Source organism: Protopterus annectens, chromosome 3.part0 (assembly GCF_019279795.1).
Source record: "Protopterus annectens isolate FY-2018-M chromosome 3.part0, PAN1.0, whole genome shotgun sequence".
In the NCBI taxonomy this organism is placed as follows: Eukaryota; Metazoa; Chordata; order Ceratodontiformes; family Protopteridae; genus Protopterus; species Protopterus annectens.
The window spans coordinates 813,702,044-813,726,476 of NC_056731.1; the positions used below are offsets into that span (position 1 = coordinate 813,702,044).

Consider the following 24,433-nt stretch of genomic DNA (forward strand, 5'->3'; position numbering starts at 1 on the left):
ATATCTGTTGATTCAGTATAAGTGGTGCCATTATGCATTAGCTCAGAGCACCCTTCCATATTATTATGCAGATTCTTGACATAACTAAAAAATGCCTTGTGGTTATCTTTAGCATCTGTTGCAATTTTGTTTTCATAACTAGCATTGGGGGCTTTGATGAGGGATCTCAGTTTTTTGCTGAGACTTACAAGGGAAGTTTCCCAGTCTTGGGACTTTGCCCTTTTCTGCAACAGTTTTTTTTTCTTCTGTTGTAGAATTTGTTAATATCAGGGGACCACCAGATTGGCTTCCTATTTTTGGAGGAGAGGATCTTGGTTCTGTTTGGTATGGCCTGATCCATACACTTGTGTAAATGCTCATACAGTGCCTTGGTGTATGATTCAATGGCCATACATCCTTTCCCTGTTTGCATGGATGACATGAAGTTTGACACTTCTGTCTTTAGAAGCTCAAAATTGGCTTTGGGGGAGTTTTTCACTGTGGTTTCCTTCATGGGGAGGGGTGAGGGAGGGATTTGTATATCAACTGTGATTAGCTTATGGTCAGATCTAACCAGGAAAACGTTGATCACTGGTGCAGAGCAGCGGTCCCCCATGTTTGTAATGACCAGGTCGAAAATGTTTCTACCTCCGATGGGGGTGAGAATGAGTTGGTCCAGAGCACCGGAATTAATGAATTGCAGAAATCATTGGGCAAATGAGTTGGAGCAGGAGTTAATTTTCCCAGCTAATGGAAGGGTAGTTGAAGTCTCCCAGTACGAGGGTACTGGGTTGAACTTTAAAGCTTTCCAGGGTGTCAAGGAATGCGGAGTGGGAGTCTTTGGACATTGTGGGGGATCTATAGCAGGCTACAACCTGGATTGCAGTTTTATCCAGTGTTAGTTGCACCTGTAGTATCTCTGATGCATTATGTTGGGCAACCAGTCTGGAGGAGTGCGTGGACATTGTGGGGGATCTATAGCAGGCTACAACCTGGATTGCAGTTTTATCCAGTGTTAGTTGCACCTGTAGTATCTCTGATGCATTATGTTGGGCAACCAGTCTGGAGGTGTGCGTATCCTTTATGAAGATGGATATGGCACCGCCTTTGGGGTTTTGGTCCATGTTTAGGGGCTGAAAGGTGTGATATGCAATGAGCCCGTGCTGGGGTGCTCTCTGGAGCCTTGAACCAGGTCTCTGTTAAGGCACAGATGTCAATGTTCTCCAGTTTTAGGAGCGACTCGAGTGAGTGCATTTTGAGATTTAGGCATCTAGCGTTGAGTAGCATAACTCTCAGGGTGCACTTGCTTGCGGTTGTTATGGTGGTAAATTTGTCTTCAGGGCATTGCCTAAAAAACATGGCCTAACTAACGGACCTTTGGAGTCCACCATAGTCCAGGCCAGGTCAAGCGCTGACAAGGAAGTGGATATGCCTCCTACTGCACATGAGTTCAGGAGTAGTCCACAGTAGGTTGATTGGGATGGAGAAAGTCCACTGGATCTGAGTCGAAGTAGCACCGTGTCAAGCAACAATCTGACCGTGCCGCATCATGGAATGTCTGCAAGTACACCACTCAGAAGTGCATGGAAACCAGTGGGTACTGAAACTGATCATAGCGCACCATCTTTTAACCATACCAGAGTTTCCGTTCCGAAGTATGCAGGGCTACCAAAAAAGGTACAGAGAGCATGCCCACCAGGTAAGATCACGTCGGAGAAATGCCTAACAGCAGTTTACACTGATGACTTTGTGTGTCCGGTTGGCCCAGTAACCAACCTGGACTCAGACAGCACAGAGATGGACTTCCCCAATCTGTTTTTCCCACAGGAACTTTACTGACTTACTGCCGATGAAACTAACCACTATGCTGTACAGAGGCAGGCTGCAGCAGGCAAGGTTGCTAAGCGGTGGAGTCCTGTTTGTCCTGGAGACATATGCACATTTCTTGGTGTCAGAATATACATGTCTAATGCACATGTTCCAGAATACAGGCAATACTGGGAAACACTCCACGTGTATGGTCATTTCCCAACTGCCGAGTACATGACTTTGGAGAGGTTTGAAAAAATTCAACAGTATTTCCACTGCAATGACAAGCACCTCAAACTGCCACAGGGCTCTGTGTGTCATGACAAGCTACATCATGGATAGCCAATACTGGATGCCGTACTTCAGGCATGTAGGACACAGTATAATGTGTATCGTGAGGTGGCAGTAGATGAATCCATGGTTGGCTTCCGTGGTCGTTTAACATTCAGACAGTTTATGCCTGGCAAGCTGGAGAGGTATGGCATTAAGATATGGGGTGCTGGCTGACTCACACAATGGGTACGTGCGTGAATTCCAGGCATACACTGGAAAGGCAGAGCAGACCACAGAGATTGGACTGGCACACCGAGTGTGGCTGACCTAACTCGGGGACTGACTGGAAAGAGGCATCACATTTACTCTGACAACTTCTTCACTTCTGTACCTCTGGCACAGCAACTGCTGCAAGATGGTTTGTACTGCTGCAGAACCATGTGCACCAACAGGTCAGGATGGCCCATAACATTCAACAGACAGGCCAATGGTAAAGCACCTCGAGGGTACTACAAGCAGTTGCAGAGTGGCCCACTGCTTGCTACTAATGGTAGGATAGCAACCCAGTATTTCTGTTGTCAACTAATAGTAACTCAACCTTGTCAGTCTCCAGCACATGCAGGAGACAGCACGATGGAACCAAAGCTTCAGTGCCATTGTAAACATATACAGCACATACATGAATGGGGTGGACTAAGTCGATCAGCTCAGGACATAGCATCCAACTGCATGAAAATTGTAGCTATACTTGTTCTGGTTCCTATGGGATGAGGCCATAGTGAATTCTTACATTTTATTCTGTGAGAGTAGCAACCACCAGCAGCTGTCACGTTCCGGACGTATTATTCCGGCAACTCAGTTACAGTTTAGAAGAAACCTAGGCATGCACCTCCTGGCTAGCTACAAGAAAAGGAAAAGATGCATTGAGATTACCATCCCAGAGCCCATGAGCTGATTTGAACAAGGCTCACACTTCCCAGTGAATGGCGGAAGTCAAGATGGAAACACAGTGCCAGCAAGGGTAAATGTGCTGAACCATCATGGGGATGCCCGAACTGTAAAATCAACCTGTGTGTTAAATGCTTTGGTGAGTACCATGGCTATAAGGGTCTAGCAGATGGCTGACAGCATTAAAATGTACAGTATACATTGTACAACATAAACAAAGTTGTGCTTATGCGCCAAGGGCAGGAAGTTTTCTGTCTACAGATTTGTGCCAACTGCCTTTCTGCTACTGGGTGCATCACTGGGTGTCATACCCAACCACCATGGATCTTAGGATCGACATGGATGGCAGATGGGAACTTGGACACTCTTCAGCTCAGTCGCATAGTGCTGCCTTCCTAGGTAAGCATGGCCACTGTGATGCAATGTTTCCCTTCCGGAAAGGACACATGCAAAAAGACAAAGCCTGGATCTGTCTTAGTCTTTTCACATGTTGTCTTGCTTTAGCTCTTCATGCAGTCTCCCTCCCGTCAGGTGTAGTAAATGTATGTAGGTCAGGGCAAGAGGCTTTAGATTAGCTCCCTCCTTTGACTCCTTATGGCCACTGCTGAAAGGACACATGTAAATGGAAAAGGTAGAGATAAGGCAGAGTGCTGGCACTGCATGCAATTGGGAGGCATTGCTGCTACCAGCAGTCTGAGTGGGCAGCCAGCATAGGTATGGGACACTTTAGACACCCACCAGCTGAAGCTCCATGCCTGTCCTCAACATATTAGTGGAGTAGCAGTCCTTACCCTGCTTTTTCTCTTTACACGTGCACTTTCTGTGCCCTCTTGTCAGTTATTGTGTATAGTTGGGTGTTTTCACAGCTGGTAGGTATGTACCTCTGCAGCATCACTCAGTGTTTTCAAGGGTGGTAGGTATGTACCTCTGCATTGTCATCACCAGTTATGTGCCTTATCAAAAGAATAATGCCCCTGTGGATTACGAGTGAAGATTTGGATGGGCTAACCAGGTAATGCATATGATATACATATATGTAGTCTTCCAATACAGCTCCCAAACATCAGTAGTAACCTGTTTGCATTTCTTTCCTGTGCAGGTGTGTCCACCTTGCGACAGTGACATGGCTTCACCAGCAGGAGAACGACAAGTGAGAGTGTGGGTGTGTGGCCATTCCTACATCCACTGGGCTGCCAGCCATGCCTCCATGCCTCCAGAAGTGAAAAACACTGCAACCTGAACTTCCCCACATCTAGTGTGAAGGTATACTGGATTGCAAGAAGAGGTATGCATTGGAGCGGACTAATGAAGTTGTTGGAAGAGAAGTGTTCTATCTACCCTGAGCCTGACATTCTTGTGCTGCACATTGGAGGGAATGATGGTATCACTCAACCACTTGGAAGACTACGGTTTCAAATCAAAACAATTTCTGAACACCTGCAGTTGTGGTGGCCATGTTGTCATTTTGTGTGGTCTGACATTATTCCTCGCCAGATATGGAAAACAGCAAACAGTCAACAGGCAGCGCACAAGGCCAGATGTTTACAGAATGGATTCATGCATGGCTTGATGTACAGGGTCGGTGGATCAAATCTGCCATGGCAGCATCACTGCAGATGATGTTCACCTTTTCAGAAGCGATGGCATTCACCTAACTGAGGATGGCATTGCTTTGTTCTTGACTGACCTCCACAATGACGTGATGACAGCTATGCACGATAATTTGGTAACATGCTAGTGAGAACGAATGGAAAACAGCCATGACCAAATAGGACCAGTATGGTAAGTAAAACTCTGTTGTTATATTTTATGAACGCCATTGTCACTACTTACAACACAGTAAAAGACGTGCTAGGGAACATGTACACATGCTGAGTAACACTTCATTTTCAGATTGTAAAAGAACTATCTGTATGCTGTGAGCAGGTACAGATAACCGTTTGATTATGAATTGTGTTATGTGAATTATGATATCTTTCTTAGTTTGGCAAATAACTGTGGTAGGGAAAGTACAGTTTTGTACCTACCATAAATGTAGATGTTCGAGTGCTAATACAGCTGCAGTCATAACAGATGGGTTCTCCTGCCGTCAGGCGGGTCCTCGGTCGGCCGAATTCCAAAGTCTAGGTCCGGCATCGGTTGTTGTCGCTTCTTCCCTGACGTCAGTGCGACAGGGGTATATAAGAACCAGCCGACGCCATTTTCTTCAGTTTTTCTTGCCCCAGATGTCAGGTGCCCCCAGAAGGAAGGCAATACATAAAATTAGGTAATAATGCAATGCAATATAATCAAAAAACAGTAGTTGCAAGCAAATACACCATAAAAGAATACCCCTAGAAGGGAAGGAGGGAGGGAAACCTGGACTGCAGCTGTATTAGCACTCGAACATCTACATTTATGGTAGGTACAAAACTGTACTATGTTCATCGTGCATACAGCTGCAGTCATAACAGATGGGTAGAATCCCAAAGCTAAGAAAGGGGTGGTAGGCACTAGGTGTAACTAGGAGGAGCCAAAATACCCTGCAAGACTGCAGTGGCAAAGCCTGCTCTAGATTTGGAGTATAATGGTAGGTTGTAGTGCTTGGAGAAGGTATGCACAGAACTCCAAGTGGCTGCTTCCAAAATATCCTTGGTAGGAACTCCTCTGAGGAAGGCTGTGGCCCTGGTGGAATGGGTTCTAATGCCTGTAGGTACAGTTTTGCCATGAAAGGAATAGCAAAAGCGTATGCAGTGGGCTATCCATTTTGAAATTGTCTGTTTGGAAATTAGCTTTCCTTGAGTTCCTACTGCGTAGGCCACAAAGAGCTGTTATGATTTTCTGAAAGGCTTTGTTCTGTCCAAATAATAACGCAGTTGTCTGTGGATGTCCAAGGAATGTAGTAATCTCTCCCATTTGTTTTGAGGATTAAGATAAAAAGTAGGTAAATGTATGGCCTGATTTAAAGCTACCCTGGATACCACTTTAGGCATAAAGGACGGGTTGGTTCGTAAGGAAACTCTGTCCTGATGGAAGATGATAAAAGGCTGGACAGCCATGAGAGCCTGTAATTCTGAAACTCTACGAGCTGAGGTGATAGCCAGAAGGAAAGCTGTTTTCCAGGACAAATATTGCAAATCTGATGAAGCAGCTGGCTCAAAAGGAGGCAGGGTCAGTTTTTCCAGAATGAAATTAAGATCCCAAGCAGGCATTGGTCGTTTCCTTGGAGGCCTTAAATTCTTAGCCCCTCTGAGGAACTGTCTTAAGAGAGGGTGAGAGAATAAAGGTGGATCAGTGTTGTATTCTGCAGAAATGGCTGAGGCATGGATTTTGATGGAGGAGAAAGAAAGTCCACTGCTTAGCAGTTCAGTCAAATATTGTCGTATTTGAGGTAAATTCAGTTTTCCAGGGTCCTGGCCATTTTTCTCATTCCAGACACAAAAACGTTTCCATTTTGCGGAGTAAGCTTTTCTAGTTGATGGCCTTCTGGCCTCCAAAATGACATCCTGCACCTCCTTGGAGAGTAGGGCCTGCTGTGATGCTAAGGAATCTTCTATGTGGCTAGATTGAGTGTTTTTAGCTGACTGTGAAGAGTTTTGAAGCTGTGTTGAGTCAGAAGAAGAGGCATTAGAGGCAGGGTCCATGGTGGGGACCTCAGGAGTGGGTACCAGTGTTGCCTTGGCCAGTCCGGAGCAATGAGGATCATCTTTGGTCTGTCTGCTCTGGTCTTCAATAGAACTTTGGGCAGCAGAGGAAGAGGTGGGAAGGCATAAACTGTCATTGATGTCCAGCTGAAAGAGAGAGCGTCCACCCTCCAGGCCTTTGGATGGAAGATCCTTGAGCAGAATTTTGTCAATTGATGATTTTTGTGGGAGGCAAATAGATCTATGTCTGGCCTTCCCCAATCTTGGATTATTTCTGTAAAAACTTTTGGATGCAACTTCCATTCGTGTGGATCTGTCATATTCCTGCTTAGGTTGTCTGCCAGCGTGTTTTCCTTGCCTGGCAAGTACTGTGCTTGTAGTTCCATTTGTAAGTCCATGGCCATGTTCCAAAGTGACATGGCCAGTCTGCATAGGGGGTAAGAATGTGTTCCTCCCTGCTTGTTTATGTACCACATAACTGTGGTGTTGTCCGTTCGTATCAATAGCTGACCTGGTTGTAGAAAGTTCTTGAAAGCTATAATAGCATTTATTACTGCTAGCATTTCTTTTTGATTGATGTGAAGGTGCTTTTCTTTTTGGGACCATTTGCCCTGAATGCACCGATCTGTCATGTGCGCCCCCCAGGCGTAGTCCGAGGAGTCTGTTGTGATGACTCGATTTGCTTGAGGCTTGCTGAAAGGAAGACCTGTGTTTGTTTGACATGCTTGAGCCCACCACAGAAATTCCTTTTGCAGACATGGAATTAGTGGTATTATTGTTTCCAAACTGTGGCTGTGTTGAGACCATATGTTTTTCAGGTACCATTGTAGTTTCCTCATATGCAGTTTTGCACATGGGATTAGTAAGATGCAAGATGCCATGAATCCCAGAGCCTGCAGGATTTTCCTTGCAGTAAGCCTGGTGCAATTTGCTAGTGTTCTGAAGTATTGAATTAGTTGCCCCTGCTTCTCTGGCGTGAGGTAGGCCATCTGGGTGTTTGTGTCCAAGTTGGCACCCAGGAAAATTATCTTCCGAGAGGGTATTAGCCTTGATTTCTCTTTGTTGACTGTGTATCCCAGAGAGTTTAATAACATTATTACATAAGCCAGATGTTTCAGAAGAATGTGCTTGCTGTCCACTTGGATCAGGCAGTCATCCAAATAAGGGTATATTTGTATCCCTTGAAGTCTGCAGTAGGCAATTACTGATGCCAGGCATTTCGTGAATACTCTGGGCGCAGTAGATAAGCCAAAGGGCAATGCAGAGAATTGATAATGAGTTGAACCTGCAAGAAATCTGAGGTATCTTCTGCAATTTTGTCTGATTGGGACATGCAGGTATGCCTCCTTGAGGTCCAATGTTACCAGCCAATACTCCTTGCCCAGCATGGGAAGAAGCTGCTGTAGAGTGAGCATCTTGAATTTTGGTACGAGTAGAAATGTGTTTAGGATGGATAAATCCAAAATAGGTCTCCAATCTTTTCCCTTCCTTGGCACCAGAAATAGCCTGGAATAAAACCCTTGACCTTGTTCGTGCGTAGGTACCTCTTGAATAGCTTTCATGTTTATGAGATCTGTAATTTGCCTTTGTGCCTCTGCCCTTTGATTGTGTGGCAGGTTTGGCATGCCTCTCATTTTTGGAAGGGTGTGAAAATGGAATTTGTAGCCTCTGTTGATAATGTCCAGGATCCATTTGTCCTTTGTGACAATATGCCAATTTTTTGAAAATAATGCCAGCTTTCCTCCCAAGGGGGCTGCCATTTGAGACCTGGTTGGCATGCAAAGGGGAAAGTCATTGGGTTTGCTTTCTGAAAGATTACGAGTTATCCTCACCACCTCTTTGTGTAGGAGCTTGCCATTGTCTGCCTCTATACGATCCTTGGGATTGTCCTCTGCCCCTCGGGCGCCTGTATCTGCCTCTTTGGGGTCTGTCTGTGGCAGAAAAGGACCAGTTTTTGGAAGGCCAATTTCTACTGAAACGTGGGGGTTGAACCTGTAGAAATTCTTTCACAGTTTGCATTGATTTAGCCTTTTCCTCCATTTTCCTTAATACCTCCTCAGCATTAGCACCAAATAGTACATCCTTTTGAAGAGGGGCGTCTAGTAATTTAGCTTTGACCTGATCAGGCAAGGCTTGTTCCTTGAGCCAGGCATGCCTACGTATGACTGATCCTGTAACAGCAGCTCTGCATGAGGCCTCTAGAGCATCAAAACCACATTGTAAGGTATGCTTACCCACTTGTTCTGCACTATGCATCAAATCCTGCAACTCCTTCAAGTCTGGTTGTTCAGGTTGTGACATTTTACTTTTCAATTGTGATAACAAAAACTGTTGGTATTTTAGCATATGAAACTGACAGTTTAAGGCCCTCATGGATAAGGTAGCCGAGGTATATACCTTTTTTCCCCACCTTTCTAAGGATCTGGAATCTCTCTCGGAAAGCAATGGATTTTTAGCAATGGAGACCTTAACTCCCTTGGGGCCCTGTGAGATTGTTTCGGGGTCAGCAGCATGGCTCTTGTATAGAAATTGGTGTGAGTCAGGGACCCTGTAGTACCTGTCAGGCTTAACTGGAGCTGGAGGTAGAGAGTCCGGGTTAAGGCAGGCCTCCGAGTAAACATCATCTAGGATGTCCAAGACAGGAGGTATAGCCAGAGGCCTGTGCTGAGGAAGCAAGAGAAATTCCCTGAGCCTTTTCTTGGAATCAGAATAATCCTGGCCTTCCCAGTGGAAGTGTTCCCTTAAGGTATGCAAAGTTTCCCCAAATGAGTAATCCTCAGGGGGGGGATACAGAAGGGATGGACTCCTCCGCATCAGAGTCTTCAAAAGGGGAATAAGAATGTTCCTGATCATCAGAGTGCTCTGAAATAATGGAGCCCTGATCAGAGGAGGGGGAATCTTCCTCCACTCTAGGCCTTTTGTCCGGAGGGGGCTGAGAACCTCTGATAAGAGTAATTAAATCCTCAGCCATTTTAAGCATCTGTTTCTTAGGCATGTGGCCTGGAGATGGGCCCTGTGTAGCTGGTCTCTTAGAGTGCATGGTTGCTTTAGACTTAGTGAAAGCCTTGATAGAGAAAGAAGAGGAAGGTCTGAAGACACCTTGAGTGGAGGTGGACCTGTCCACATTCTGAGTTTCAACACCAACAGTGGCTTCGGTATCTGTAGTCGGGGTGTGGGCCGAGGAGCCTGCGACCTCGGGTACAGGAGACACCATCAAAGACAGGTCGTCGGTAGGCAGGGGCTGCGTAGGCACCTCACTGAGAACCGGACCACATGTAGCCGGTTTTGGCGTGGTGTCGGTAGAGGCCGCAGACCTCGCGTGTCTGTCCTTGTCTTTTCATTTTTTAGACAAGAGTCGGAGTATCCGACGACATAGTATAGTTAAATGCTTTTCCAAAATAATGCTGGGCGAACTCCGCCCGACGCTTAATAGTGCGTTTGTTGAATGTAGCACAAAAGCGGCAGGCCGAGACCTCGTGGTCTGGGCCTAAACAAGATATACAGAGGGAATGGAAATCCTTATGCGGTATTTGCTTCCCACAAGAAATACAATTATTAACTTTGTCTGACATCGGTCTGAGGCAAGAAAAGGTTCCCCAACGGGGTACTTAGCTTTTAAGAAGACTTCGGTTTCCAAATTTTCGTAATCTCAGGAGCTGGCCGACCGGCACTTGCGAACTGCTTCTGCTTCGGGCACCGCGCGGCAAGAAAGATTGGAGAAAATGGCGTCGGCTGGTTCTTTTATACCCCTGTCGCACTGACGTCAGGGAAGAAGCGACAACAACCGACGCCGGACCTAGACTTTGGAATTCGGCCGACCGAGGACCCGCCTGACGGCAGGAGAACCCATCTGTTATGACTGCAGCTGTATGCACGATGAACATCTGGTGAGCATGCTTAGAAAAAAACAACTGGTTGAGAAGAGTGCTACCAAGTACAACATAGTATGTCAATAAACATCATGCAATCATTTTTTTTCTGCTTTTATCAGTCATATGTAGAATTTAGATTACAGGAAGGGCTAAGTCATTACCCTCCTGACAGAGGGTAATGACTCATTGTTCAAAAGGTTATGTGGAGCAACTATCACCTTTGTAAGAGCATGCAGAATCTTGCAGTCAAGACATGCAGGTGATTATCACATTATCTGTGCAGTTACAGTATAACACTGAGTCATTAGCACTTGTCAGGTAAAATCATTAACACCTGTCACTGTTATTCACATTACAAGCACAGGTTTGGGACACTCCATATGTTTGAGTGCTACAGATAATTTTCATATTTAGTTGTAAAAGTCTGGAACTTGGCATCTTGAAGAAAGTTTTAGTACTTACAAGATGGAAAGAGAACTTTGTCTGTATGGGGTACACATATTACAGTTTGGTTACAATTAAGGTTATGAGAGTTAGGATTTTTTTCCTATTTTGCTAAACAACTTTAAATAACTGAGGCAAACAGCAAACTAAGAACAAACTAAGAACACAAAATAAATCAGGAAAAGCGGCATTAAGACAACCAAGTAATAAAAAATATATATTTAATTAATAAAGTAAAGCTCTTTTCGTGTGTGTACCATACACAAACTTCTTCAGACAAGTACATACTAATAATGACAACCTTATGTAAACGAGGTAATAGTCAAAAGTAAATTACCAATTAGTGTTTAAAAAGGTAATAACACAGAACCACCTACAATGCAAGCTTTAAATACACCTACTGCCCTCTACCAAAATTAAAAACATTTGTGTATAACTATAACAATAACTATATAAAATAAATACTGAAATATAAACCCATCCATAAAAACTTATAATAAGATTTGTTAATAAAACTTTAATTTCAGACAAATTCATCTGGCTAAACTTTTAATCTTTAAAATACTACTGATAGAACAATCTCATTTAAGCCAGGTACATTATATGCATTCAATCTAATCTGCCACATGAGTTCAAGTTCTTCCAGTTTTAAACCTGTTGGGCCACCCCTTACGTTTGGAATAACTTGATCTATCACCATGAATTTAAAGTTATGGTCTGGGTAGCTCGAAATGTGCTTAGCTAAGGCGTTTTCGTGTTTATTTTTTCTAATGGCGTAAATATGCTCGTAGATGCGGTCACGGAGACGCCTCTCTGACTTGCCTATATAAAATGCTGAACAGCACTGACATTGGGCTAAGTAGGTAATCATTTTAGAATTACAGTTAACCCTATGCTTCAAGCTGTAGGCTTGACCTTCTATCTTAAACCTGTTGGAATCATTTATATATTTACAATAGTTACAGGATTGACATTTGTACATGCCTACAGATCTGCTAGGGCCCTGCTGTTGTTGTTCAAAAAATGTTTTGAGATTTTTAGCTTTCTTATATGTCACTTGAGTTGCCCAGTTCTTACATATAATCTCAAAGCAAGCTTCACTGAGATGCTAAACAACTTTGTCAGGGAACATGTGATCAGGGTAATACCTCATTTGTAAGGCAGTATTATTAGTTACAGGATAGAAAAATAACTGTCTGCCTGCTGGACAAATGTACAGATATCACTTTTTGTTTAGGACTTTGGTTATGAGAATTATGATATTGTTTCATATTTGGTGATTAACTTTGTCAAAGAACATGTCAGCATGCTAACTAGCAGCTCATTTTGAAGACAGTATTATTACTTACAAGATAAAAAAGAACTGTATCTGTATGCCATACACAAGTCCAGATATCACAGTTTATTTGGGACCATAGTTATGAGAATTGTGATTTTCTTTTTCATATTTTGCTAAATAATTTTGGGAAGAAGTGAACATGTTAAGTAATATCTCATTCTGAAGACAGTAGTAGTAGTTACATGATGGAAAAAGAACTGTGTCTGTATGCTGGACAAATGTACAGATATCACATTTTGTTTAAGATTTCGGTTAGGAGAATTATGATATTGTCATATTGATGAATAACTTTGTCAGGGAACATGTCAGCATGCTAAGTAGTAGCTCATTTTGAAGACAGTATTAGTACTTGCAAGATATAAAAAGAACTGTATCTGTATGCCATACACATGTCCAGATATCACAGTTTGTTTGGGACCATGGTTATGACAATTATGATATTTTTTCATATTTTGCTAAATAACTTTACCAGGGAACATGTCATCAGGTTAAGTAATACCTCATTTTGAAGGCAGTATTAGTAGTTACTGGATGGAAAAAGAACTGTGTCTGTATGCTGGAAAATGTACAGGTATCATATTTTGTTTAGGACTTTGGTTATGGAAATTATGATTTTATATTTTGGTAAATAAATTTGCTACGGAGCATGTAACTGTGCCAAGTGATACCTCATTTTGAAGACAGTGTTAGTCTTTACAGCATGATAAAATAACTGTGTCTGTATGCTGTACACATATACAGACATCACAGTTTGTTTAGGACTAAGGTTATGGAAATTATGCTTTTTTCATATTTTGGTAAATAACTTTGCTAGGGAGCATGTAATTGCGCCAAGTGATACCTCATTTTGAAGACAGTGTTAGGCCTTACAACATGATAAAATAACTGTGTCTGTATTCTGTACACATATACAGCTATAACAGTTTGTTTAGGACTAAGGTTATGAAAATTATGATTTTTTTCATATTTTGGTAAATAACTTTGCAAGGGAGCATACCAATGCCCCAAGTAATACCTCATTTTGAAGACAGTATTACTGCTTACAACATGGTAAAAGAACTGTGTCTGCATGCTATACACATGCACAGATATCACAGTTTTAGTCTTGTAGGATTATGAAAATTATACATTTGTAATATTTCTCATTATTATGCCCATATCTTTGCAACGGAGCATGATGACAACACAAATGATGCATCATTTTGAAGCTGACATTGAGCCACACAACTTTTACACTGATATGTAGGCTCTGTCTGTTACAAGTGATGAGATATTATGCTTTATTTATCAGTTATGAGAAATATAATATTAATCATATTTCTGTGAATATCTCTGTAACGGTCAATCGCACAGTAATGGCTAAGGTATCATTTTACAGCTGACATTGATACAAACAAATTAATTACAAACTGTATGGGTCTACATGGTACTTTCACCAATATAATGTGATTTGTTGTACCACAAAGGTAAAAAATATGCACAATATCAGCATTCCTTGGCACATATTTAATAATGACTTACATACACACTATCAACATTTACACTGTTGGAAAGGTCAGTGTCAGCTGAACAACTTTCGCATTTACATTTTTAGTCCAGCTCTTATGGTTAAAGAATTATGAACATTTGTTTTCTGTATGGTATTACAAATGGATTATCTGGAAATAAGCTCAAACTGCATTGTTGCTCCTATGGTAGAAATAAGCAGGCAGCATTTTCTGAGCTGCTCTGGAGTGAATGAGTTAAAAGAAATTTCTAAAGGTACATTGGATAGAAGGGATCTCTGGTTTCAATTTTATTTGGAAGGAGAATGCATTATGGTCAGAACTAAGTGATGAAGATATGCAAGGGATGGTATAAGATGCTCCCATATTAGTAAGGACAATATCCAAGATGTTATTCCCCCTAGTGATACACTGACTAATTATATCAGGGTATTTGTACTGACGAAATCCAGGAACATCTGTGCTTGTGCACTAGTGGTGGTGGTGTAGGTTTCCCAGTCTGTAGCTGGATAGTTTAGATCACCTGGGAAAGTTACAGCATTTCATCAAGGATGTATGTTAGAAGCAAGTGACTGGAACAGTACAGAAAATAAAGATGATTTCTCTGGGGGCCAAGATAGCACAAAATACTACCTGAGGGTAGATATTTAAAGAGATATATGCATGTATTTGGGCTTACTGATGGAATGAAAATCATGCAGAAAGAAGTGGAATATATACATATTTTTCAGCGAAATATAGTTCCTTGGCAAGATTAGATAACTGTTACATATCAAAAGAATACTGTAATATGATCCAAACTATGAAAACACATCTGTGATGGTGCCTCATCTTGTACCCATGCAAATTAAGTTTCCTAAACAAGTCGGTTTGGATGCAGAAACAGCATTTGACAGAGTGAGTTAGGAATTCATGAAGAGATCCTTTGAGACACGGGTTTCCACTAATATGGACAGGATTAGTATTTAATACTACTGAGGAGATAGATCAAGCTAGGGTAAAGTGCTGTGGTGAGTTGTCTAAAGTGTTTAGGCTTACAACAGGAACTAGGAAGCATTGTCCACCTCCACCATTGTTCGTTGCTTTTTATTTTGAGCCATCGGGCAGGGACATAAGATAATCAAACATAACTGGATATAAATGGAGAAATATAAATGAGAAAACAGCATTTTTATGAATGACATAACATTATACAAAGATGTACCTATGGTGGGACAAAGGGAGCAGCCACTCATGGTGTAAGGTGTTAGGGGGAGTGATCAGCAGACACCAAATGAATGGTATGTGCAGTACCAGATTTCACTTCAGTACCGGCATTCAGATACTGCTTTTCTTATCAGGACTGAAGAATTTACTTCAGTAATGTGTAGTACAGGTTGTGGCAAGTACTTTGCTACAGTTTTTAGTAGATGAAACATTTTTTTTGTCCTGAAGTAGAGGACCTTTTATTTATTTATTTTGCTCCTCAATTTAGAGATGAGGAGCGCAATTCAGAAACTTTCCTAACATTTCTTAAGAGAAGTGAAGAGTCTAAGATCAAAGAATGAATCTCTTTTTTTTTTTTCCTTCCTCAGCTTAAAGTTGAGAGGCACAGGTCAATGAACAAGGGGCCTGGCACTTACTGCTCCTTAGGTAAAGTGTGCTAAATAGGGCAAATGGATTTTTTTTTCACTCCTTAACACAGAGTTGAAGGGAGGACACATCAGGGAGTGGCACTGAGAGCTAGATAAGCCAGCTACAGCTCTGATATTATGTTACCAATTCAAAACACGATGTTATTGTTGTTTATCTTTCGGCTTTTCCCGGTAAGTGGTCGCCACAGCGGAACTCCGGTTCGCTAATGATTGGCAGTAGATTTTTACGAAACGCCGAGGTGCCAGCTTGACGCCCAACCTTCAACGAAGGCACGCCCATTTACACATGCATGTCTTTCGAACGCTACCCAACCGCGGGGAGGACATGCAAAACATGATATAAACATTATATAACAAACTGAAACAAAGATTACTGTAATGAATTACGTCTCAACATATAACTTGGCATACAGTTTCTCCTTTTTGTGTGGTCATGATAAGATGAGATACTTGAGGATTTGGTTGAAAAAGGATATTTATTCATTTACTGACTGACTGACATTTGATTGCCAGGAAAATCCAACTGGATAGAAGCCCATTTTCATTGGAGGCCCAGGGAAAAAAGCTCCTAATTATTACAAACCATTTTAAGAAAAATTATTTTACAGTCTTCAAAAAAAATACAAAAAACATCTACTGAAATAATATTGAGCAAGCAGCTAAGGAAATGTAGGCAGAAACTACTCAAAAGACTGTAAGCAAATGTTATTTACAGACATGGCTAATAACGTACAAGTGATTAAGAAGCTTTTGGTCACACTGGTTCTTTATGGAATTTAGGCTTATACATAAAGCAACCAAGAGACCACACATGGAAAAATATGAAAAAGGACATTAAGGATTTTTTAGGATAACAAAAGGGAAAGAGTGCAATGGGAAAAACTAATACTGACAAAGGAACAGGGTGGCTTGTGTCTTTCAGATGTGGAGGTACATTATAAGGCCACACACCTTTGATTAATATATTAGACTGGTAGAACAGTGCTTGCATACCCTTGTGCTGCAGATACACCGAATCCAAAAATGTACATAACCATATTACCAGACATAATGCTGAGCTGTCGCATAAAATACACCTCTGCAAAGTACTCTTCTAATCTGAATGGAGAAACCTGCCATCTAGGTTTGCCTTACTATAGTTAGAAAGAATCCTGTGCCAGAATAAATATAGCAGCTTTCCAATCAACATGCGTCTTTACCAACCTCCTAGGGACATGACAGCCTCTGAAGTCATAATCCCCCAATAAACACGTTGTGAGTGACAGAATCTTTAGTGCAATGATGTCAGAGCTACGCAGTTTTCCACCAGGCAATACAAGTAGAATCTCATAGTACTTTTTTGGGTCCAAATTCTACGTTCATTTACTGCAAAACAGAAAAGGCATAATGCGTCTTTTTCCTTATTATGGTTACCATTTTGCAGGGTGCATAAACAAAGGTCTTTACAGCCTTACTACTCCAGAAGATAGTACAATCAATGTTAATACCAACTTTATATGGATGTGCTCCAGTATCAATCACACTGAAAAAATAAAAATCTTCTCTGACCAGGGGTTGGACTCTCTTGTTTTTTATTATAGACTTTTCTCTACATTAGGAGAAAGTTTGAATGTATTGTGTGTACTAATAAGTAAGACAGTTCACCTGTGCTACCATCATAGCTCACCTTTGTGAAAATTCCTTTACGTACTTTAATGTCTGATGTTTTTCACTGAACACTAATGTAAGTTTGAGACAGACTTTTTACTGCTGAATTTACTGCTACAGTCCAGCTGTCTACAGTCTTAGTCGCTACTTCCATGGAAAGGCAAAAACTTTGATAAATACTAGCTTAACTAATTCCCTTGTCAATTAAACTGTGCTGATATATCAATCTGTTTCCGCAGATTATTGCATTTTTACTAATCTGAATGTGCCACTTACATCTGCAAAATGTGTTGGTCTAGAACTCCCTAGAGTTACCCTTTAAAAAAAGTTCACTACCTCAGATGGCTCTAATTGGTCACAAATGAGATAAAGTAAAGAGAATTATTCTGAATGTGAGGAGAACAGAATAGAAAATAAATAAGGCCATTTAAATTACTGGACAATTCTTAAGCACTGAGGTTTACATTTGTAACATGGCAGACACTGTCCTTGATGCCTGTATTATACATGCATTACTTTAATAACATGACTAGCCACAGTGGTGCAGCGGTAGCGTTGTTGCCTCACAGCAAGAGGTTTTCCCGTTCGATTCTCGACTGCAGCGCCTTCTGTGTGGAGTCTGCATGTCCTCCCCATGGTAGAGTGGCGTTCGAAAGATATGCGTAGAATGGGTGTGTCTTCACTGGAGGTTGGGCGTCGAGCTGGCACCTGTAAAAAAAAAAAAAATCTACTGCCAATTATTAGCGGACCGGAGTTCCGCTGTGGCGACCCTTAACCAGGAAAAAGCTGAAAGAAGAACTTTAATAACATGACACGATCAGATTCTCTTATCTATGCATGTACCATCTTTGACACTTTTTGTCCCCTTGTTCTTTTCTTTTAATGATGTGCTCCTGTTCTTAAACGTTAAATTAATTTAACTTTTATCAAAGCAGTTTTTTAACTGCCACAAAGAACTCGTATTGCTTGCATTCCCTAGTTTATGAATGCCTGGCTGCATTTATACCTCACCATAAACTATGTATGCATGTAGGTAAAAGTGATACAAATTACTTCTTGCACTGTGCTCAACTCAGGAGTCAAAAAGGATCCATGGGACCAGTTGTCCTAGTGACTTATAAAAGTAAATAAGCAAAATACTGCATCTCCTATGTACAGCCACTGGAAATGGAAAGTAGACAATGAATCTCATAAGATAAATTATAAAATATTCTGCCCTAAAAGTTCCCTACAAATCATCTAAGTAACAGAAGTCAATTGTCCAGTAAATTAAAAATATTTGGCACTTTACAGATAAAAATAAATAAAGATCATTTGCCTATTAAAATAAAATCTTTTGCCACTTTACAACAAACACACACCTTCACAAAATGAATGCACCAGACTGCACATTTTAAAGATGTTTGACTTAAATGGAGCTCAGATGTTCTCCTGATATAATCCATAACAGACTCAGATGACAGCTTACCATGTTCCACTAAAAATCAGTTTTACAGTGCACTGAACCACTTACAAGGCATACCTTTCTTGAAAATAAATGCTAATCCTACGAGAGGAAATGCACAAGAATGCCACCTTCATTTATTTCACATTACCCATGGCATCAAAAACAATTTATTTTCCTCCATTTTCCATCTAAGCTTTGACCTTTAGTAGTTTTCATGTTATCAAGACTGCCTACACTTTCAAAAGAAAAAAATTAAGGGTTTAGATTTTAAATGCATAGCCATTCAAAAGCATAATGTGTACTAATTTCCATTTTCTTACCCTCATAATAGTAGTGCAAATTTCAGCAACTTCCTTTTGATTTTTTTCTTGCTGAAAAATCTGCAAGATAAAAATTCAAGTTAAAAGTTTCATAAAAATTATATAAATGCAGCTTACATTCAACTATATGTTTACAGATTGACAAATGCAGATTACATAATTTAGCAAATAAGCTCTATAATAAGCACTTAATTCACCACTTGTTCTCTATTTAAAAGGCAATTTATTCACTTAATTACTTAACAGTGGATTGAGTAGCATGAAATTGGCTTTGGAGAAGTTTTTTTACGGAGGTTCCTTACTGGGGGGTGGGGGTGGGATGTGGATGTCAAGGATGATTAGCTTATGGTCAGATCTGACCAATGAGGGGGGGTGACCCCTGGTGTGGAGCATCTATCTGCCATGTCGGTAATGACCAGGTCTAGGATATTGGAGCCCCTGGTGGGACAATGGATTAGTTGATCCAGGACGTTGGAATTTATGAATTCCAAGAACAGTTGGGAAAAGGTGCTAGTACCAGAGTACTACCAGAGTCCCAGTTAAAGGCAGGGTAGTTGAAATCCCCCAGTATTAGGGTGTTTGATTGTATCGCAATATTTTCCAGTATGTTCAGAAAGGTGTAGGGAGAATCTTGGGGCATGGTGGGGATCTGTAGCAAGCAACAATTTGGATTGCAGTCTTACCTAGTGTTAGTTACACCTGGAGAATTTCAGATGCATTGTGTTGGGCAACTAGCCTGGAGGTGTGAATATCCTTGGTGAATATGGACACTCCTCCACCTTTAGTGTTTTGGTCTTGGTTTAGTGGCTGCAAAGTGTGGTAAGACTAGTAGTCTGGTTTTGCAGGGGTCCCCTCTGAAGCCTTGAACCAGGTCTCAGTTACTGCACATATATCTATTTTCTCCATTTTTAGGAGTGCCTCGAGAGACTGCATTTTGAGGTTTAGCTTTCTAGCACTGGGTAGCATTACCTTCAGATTTTACATGCTTGTATCTGTTGCATCAATTAATCTAGACTTATGTCTCCTTAGGGAGACATAAGCTTCTCATGGTGGCTTTTAGCCACCAGCACCACTTTACCATATTTCCTTGTGCTTCTGATGGGTTAGGGCAAGAAAAACTGTTGTAATGGCATCAGCTGCCTTGCTTTATAGCACTGACGTCATGATGTCAGTCTACAGGCGACAGCAGCTGACACAGAAAAACATTGACTCTGGTATTCAGGCCGGCCGAGGGCTACTACAGCAGGGATAATCCCACAGGTGATGACTGCAACAGTGAAACACGAAGAACATCATTCATTAGTATTACTGATCTAGTTAAAGAATCAGACAATAACCCCTTCAAAAACATACTTACTTCTTCCCAATATACATTTATTTTTTCACAATCCACAAATGTGTATCCAATCAGCTTTTACATCTTTACATCTCCAACAAACTGAAGAAGTCATTTTACTAAACAGACATTTTATAAGGAGTAACAAACATTCTGTGTATATATTTCCACATAAAAAAGCTTCCAATGTAACTACCAATGTAAACTTTAAGAAGTTTGACCAACTGATTTAAGTAAGGGGGAGGCATAATGGTTAAGGTGCTTACCTTATAAAGACAAGGTGCAGGGTTTGATTCTCACATGAGGGAAATAGCTAGGGTTCAAATTGCTCACAAGGGCAGTTAGCCTAGTACTAATCTATGAACCTATGAACCTATAACTAAGTTTTATTCTGACCATCTTCTGAGTCACTCAATCCACTTCTATCTAAAAAGTTCCAGAATTTTGCACCAAAATTATTACTATTTATAAGTAACTTATATAACTTGGACAAGCTTCCTTTGTAGGGCAATCTACCTTCGATAATACCATTCATATAATGGGGGAATAGTGTTCTGCAACTCCTCACTATTACTACCCAGAAATTCATTTAATTTCTTACTGTTGGATAATATCAACTGGTTAGCAGATTCATCCAACTTATATTCTTTCATTAGATATTCTGGGGACTTAGCTTTTTCTTGTCAAATAAATCAGACCATAATACTAATCCATTCCTTTTTAGTAAATGCATTTTAGCATTGTTCTGAGTTTCCTTAAATCTAAAGGTGTGTGCAATGGGAAAGCACAAAAAATTCCATAGTTTTAAAAAACATATTTTTAACTATTTAAAGAATTTATGTCCTATATGCAGAGTCTAAAGAATGAAACAAATCTTCTTCTAAGGTAAATTTTGTTAACCATATGACAGGATTATTACATATTTCTAACTTATCATACTTAATAAACTTATAAGAATTTAGTATAATCTGTTCCCTGATTGTTTTCCATTGACTAGGTTAAGCGGAATCTATCCAGTGTATAACAGAGGTAAAATGTGTAGCAAAATAATAAGATTCTATATCTGGAAAGCTAATACCACCATACTCCCATACTCATACATGAATTCTATAAACAATTCTCGGCTTTTTAGCATACCATAAGAAAGAAGTTAACGTGTTTTTTCCATTTTATTTATTTTTTGGCAGGTATCAAAGCTATTGGATGCGATATAGATAATCTTGGAAAATATAATAATTGTAATAAGTACTAACCCTATTCTCAAAAGTAAAAAAAAAAATCTAGAATAGGCAAAGTACTGTATTATCACTCTAAAGTTCTTAGTTTGCCTGTCAAATAGAGAAACCACTATAATATCTCTCTACCTACAAACTCCTAAAAATTAAAAAAAAAAACTAACCAAATGCTACCACGACTTACAAATAATTAATATAATATATACAGGTCAAAAATAATAACAGACTATTAATTTAGTTATATATTAAGCTTAATGCCAAAAAATGCATCATCATCCCCTTTGGGAAAAACTCAGTTCCCACTAATTACCACATTGATGGGAGCCCACTGAACACTGAAGGAATCATAAGAGATCTGGGGACACAGGTTCGACCACCACATTGCCACTGTGGTCAGAAAGTCCCTCTATGCAGCACATCTCATTACCAAGGGTTTTGCATCGAGGAAGAAAGAAGTCATCATCCCTCTCTACTCTTCCCTCATTAGGCCAATCATTGAGTATAATGCCTCATTTGGCATGTACCTCACTAGACACATGCAACAGCTGCAAAGGCCACAAAGGTACCTCACAAAGGGGATCCTAGGCCTTAAACACATGTCCGACATGGACAAACTCAAAAAACTCCAGCTATTCACCGTCTCATATCGTCTACTAAGAGGCGATCTCTGCTTGACTTACAAAGCCATGTCTGACCCAGCTCTGTTAGAAATGTTACATATAAAGAAATCCTAATCCCTCCGCACCACATGCTCCAGAGACCTTAAACCCATTACCACAATCAACAGAACATGCTGGAGGGACAGGTTCATAACCCAGAGACTGCCCATGCTCTGAAACAGACTGCCCATACATGTCAAGCAGAGCACCTCACTGGCCCTCTTCAAGAGAAATCTTGATGAGTGGATGGGAAATAGAAAGTTCACCTCAGGGATCACTCCAGTGGCTCTTCTTGATAGACGCACTGGGAACTAATGTCGGGCAGCACAACGCCAGGGCACTTCTATGGGCTAGGCTTGTAAAGGCTAAAGGGCCATTAGCCTAGTACACACCTATGAAACTATGAACCTATAATTTGTCATTTAAAACTATTCTCCCCATTACTACATAAAAGTTTAATAATCCTCTTCTATTAATCACAAATATTAATCCAACAAATACTATATTATATTCCTATTTATCTAATAGTAGTATAAATTACCCATTACATATTCCTAAATTATTCACTCATTCAACATTATTATAACTAGCTCTCTAAATAAATAAGTATAACAGAGTTGGACCTGAAGAGATCGACATCTGTAAACTGACAGGTGACAGGTAATCTTATCATACAAACTGTACTACAAAAGGGAAATCAATGCACATATAAATATTTATCACACTAAAAGACTCACACATATTTTATTGATCTAACAATAGCTCTGAATGAATTTTTAAGGTACAAGTGTCTATATCTAAAAATTGTGTAACAATCTTAACGAATATCAAAATTATTTTAAAATCCTTTAGCTTATTAAACTCCTTCATAAAATATGTATATTACTGGGGTCAAAGAGAATGTATTGTTATTTCTATGGAGTCAAAACTATTTGTAGTCTATACTGTAATTAAAGGTTACAATGTGCTTAATTCAAATCCCATTCTCCCTTCCCAGATTCAAACATACTAAAAAAAAAAAACTTTAATTTCTATCAAAATGGATGTACTGATTCAGAAATAAAACACTCAAATTTCAGTTTTGACTTATGAAATGAGTTATTTCAGGTATTAGTGCATCTAATAACATAAAACATGAAAAGCTTCAAAGCTGAAATAACCAAGCTTCAAATTTCTGCTTTCAGATTATTTTCAAGTACTTTGTATGATTTTCTAAGGAAATTATATAAGATATTGTACATTCACATTTCAGCAATATGTAGGTATATGTAATAAGATATCTTTCTTAAAAGCAGTTTAAGTATATTTTTATCTTATTTTCCCTGTAACATTCTACCTTATTCTATATATCTTATATTTCTAAAATCTCTTTTCATAGACCTATTTAATCATCAGCTCTATATTAAAAATTATAATGTGTACATATTTACTTACTAATAATGCTCTTTTTATTAATCTTACATAGTAGATATTGCATTCCTTGTGCATATACATATTATTCATAAGATGTTTACTCTTATTAATTCTAGTATTACAAGCAATCTTGACTATATAAAAAAGAATTCCTGCTTGTTTAACTTGAATATTTGTTTTTAGCCATTGTGAACTGCTGCTCTGATCTACGCTTCACATACTGACATCAGAATTTGACTATAGTATGTGAACATTACAACTCAAAGCACACAGCAGCTGCTAATTTCCTCTGTACATTTCTCATTCCTCTTAGTTCTTTTAAGCTGTTCTAATAAGTAACAAGCATCTAACTTTACTTCTTCCAATTAATATGTACAGTTCGAGTTAACACTACAGCATACGATATTAACATGTAAAATGTAAGCACATTATATGTTACAACATCTCAGTATAAAACATTACTGTAACTTTTGTCATGCCACTTAACTTCTAAGAAATGAAAAATGTATTATTTTGAATATATGTGTCACATATATATATATATATATATATATATATATATATATATATATACTGGAAAAAGGAAAGAAAAAGAAAGTTCTCTTCTTTTTTTCACAGACCTCAGTAATGAACTTGACCTAGATTTTCTACAGGGCAGCACAAGGTGGGAAGAATACACCATTCTGACAGAAATTGAACACTCTTGTTCTCAAGATTTCTTTAAATGTCAGTTGCTTCATAAATGACCTGCGAAAGGCATGTGTTACATAGGAACAAATAAAACATCACTAGCACTTGCTTCTAATTAGCATATTACTTAGATCTGACATTTAGTTAACCTAGCAATGCACACAATAAGCAAAGTTGAACAAATAAAATAAAACTCTTAACTTATATAGTATTACAGTTACCAATTCTATTGCTTATAATTTAATGACATTCACTTACAG

At 39.8% G+C, this 24,433-nt stretch overlaps 1 protein-coding gene across 2 annotated transcripts in view; it reads right to left on the reverse strand.

Annotated features, from left to right (window-relative positions):
* The window catches only part of EXOC2 (exocyst complex component 2), a 2,261,550-nt gene that overhangs the window by 789,032 nt on the left and 1,448,085 nt on the right, over positions 1–24,433 (reverse strand). For both annotated transcript variants that reach the window (XM_044065154.1, XM_044065156.1), the window contains exon 19: positions 18,841–18,900. In XM_044065154.1, the coding sequence (XP_043921089.1) occupies positions 18,841–18,900 (60 nt within the window). The remainder of the gene's footprint in view (positions 1–18,840; positions 18,901–24,433) is intronic.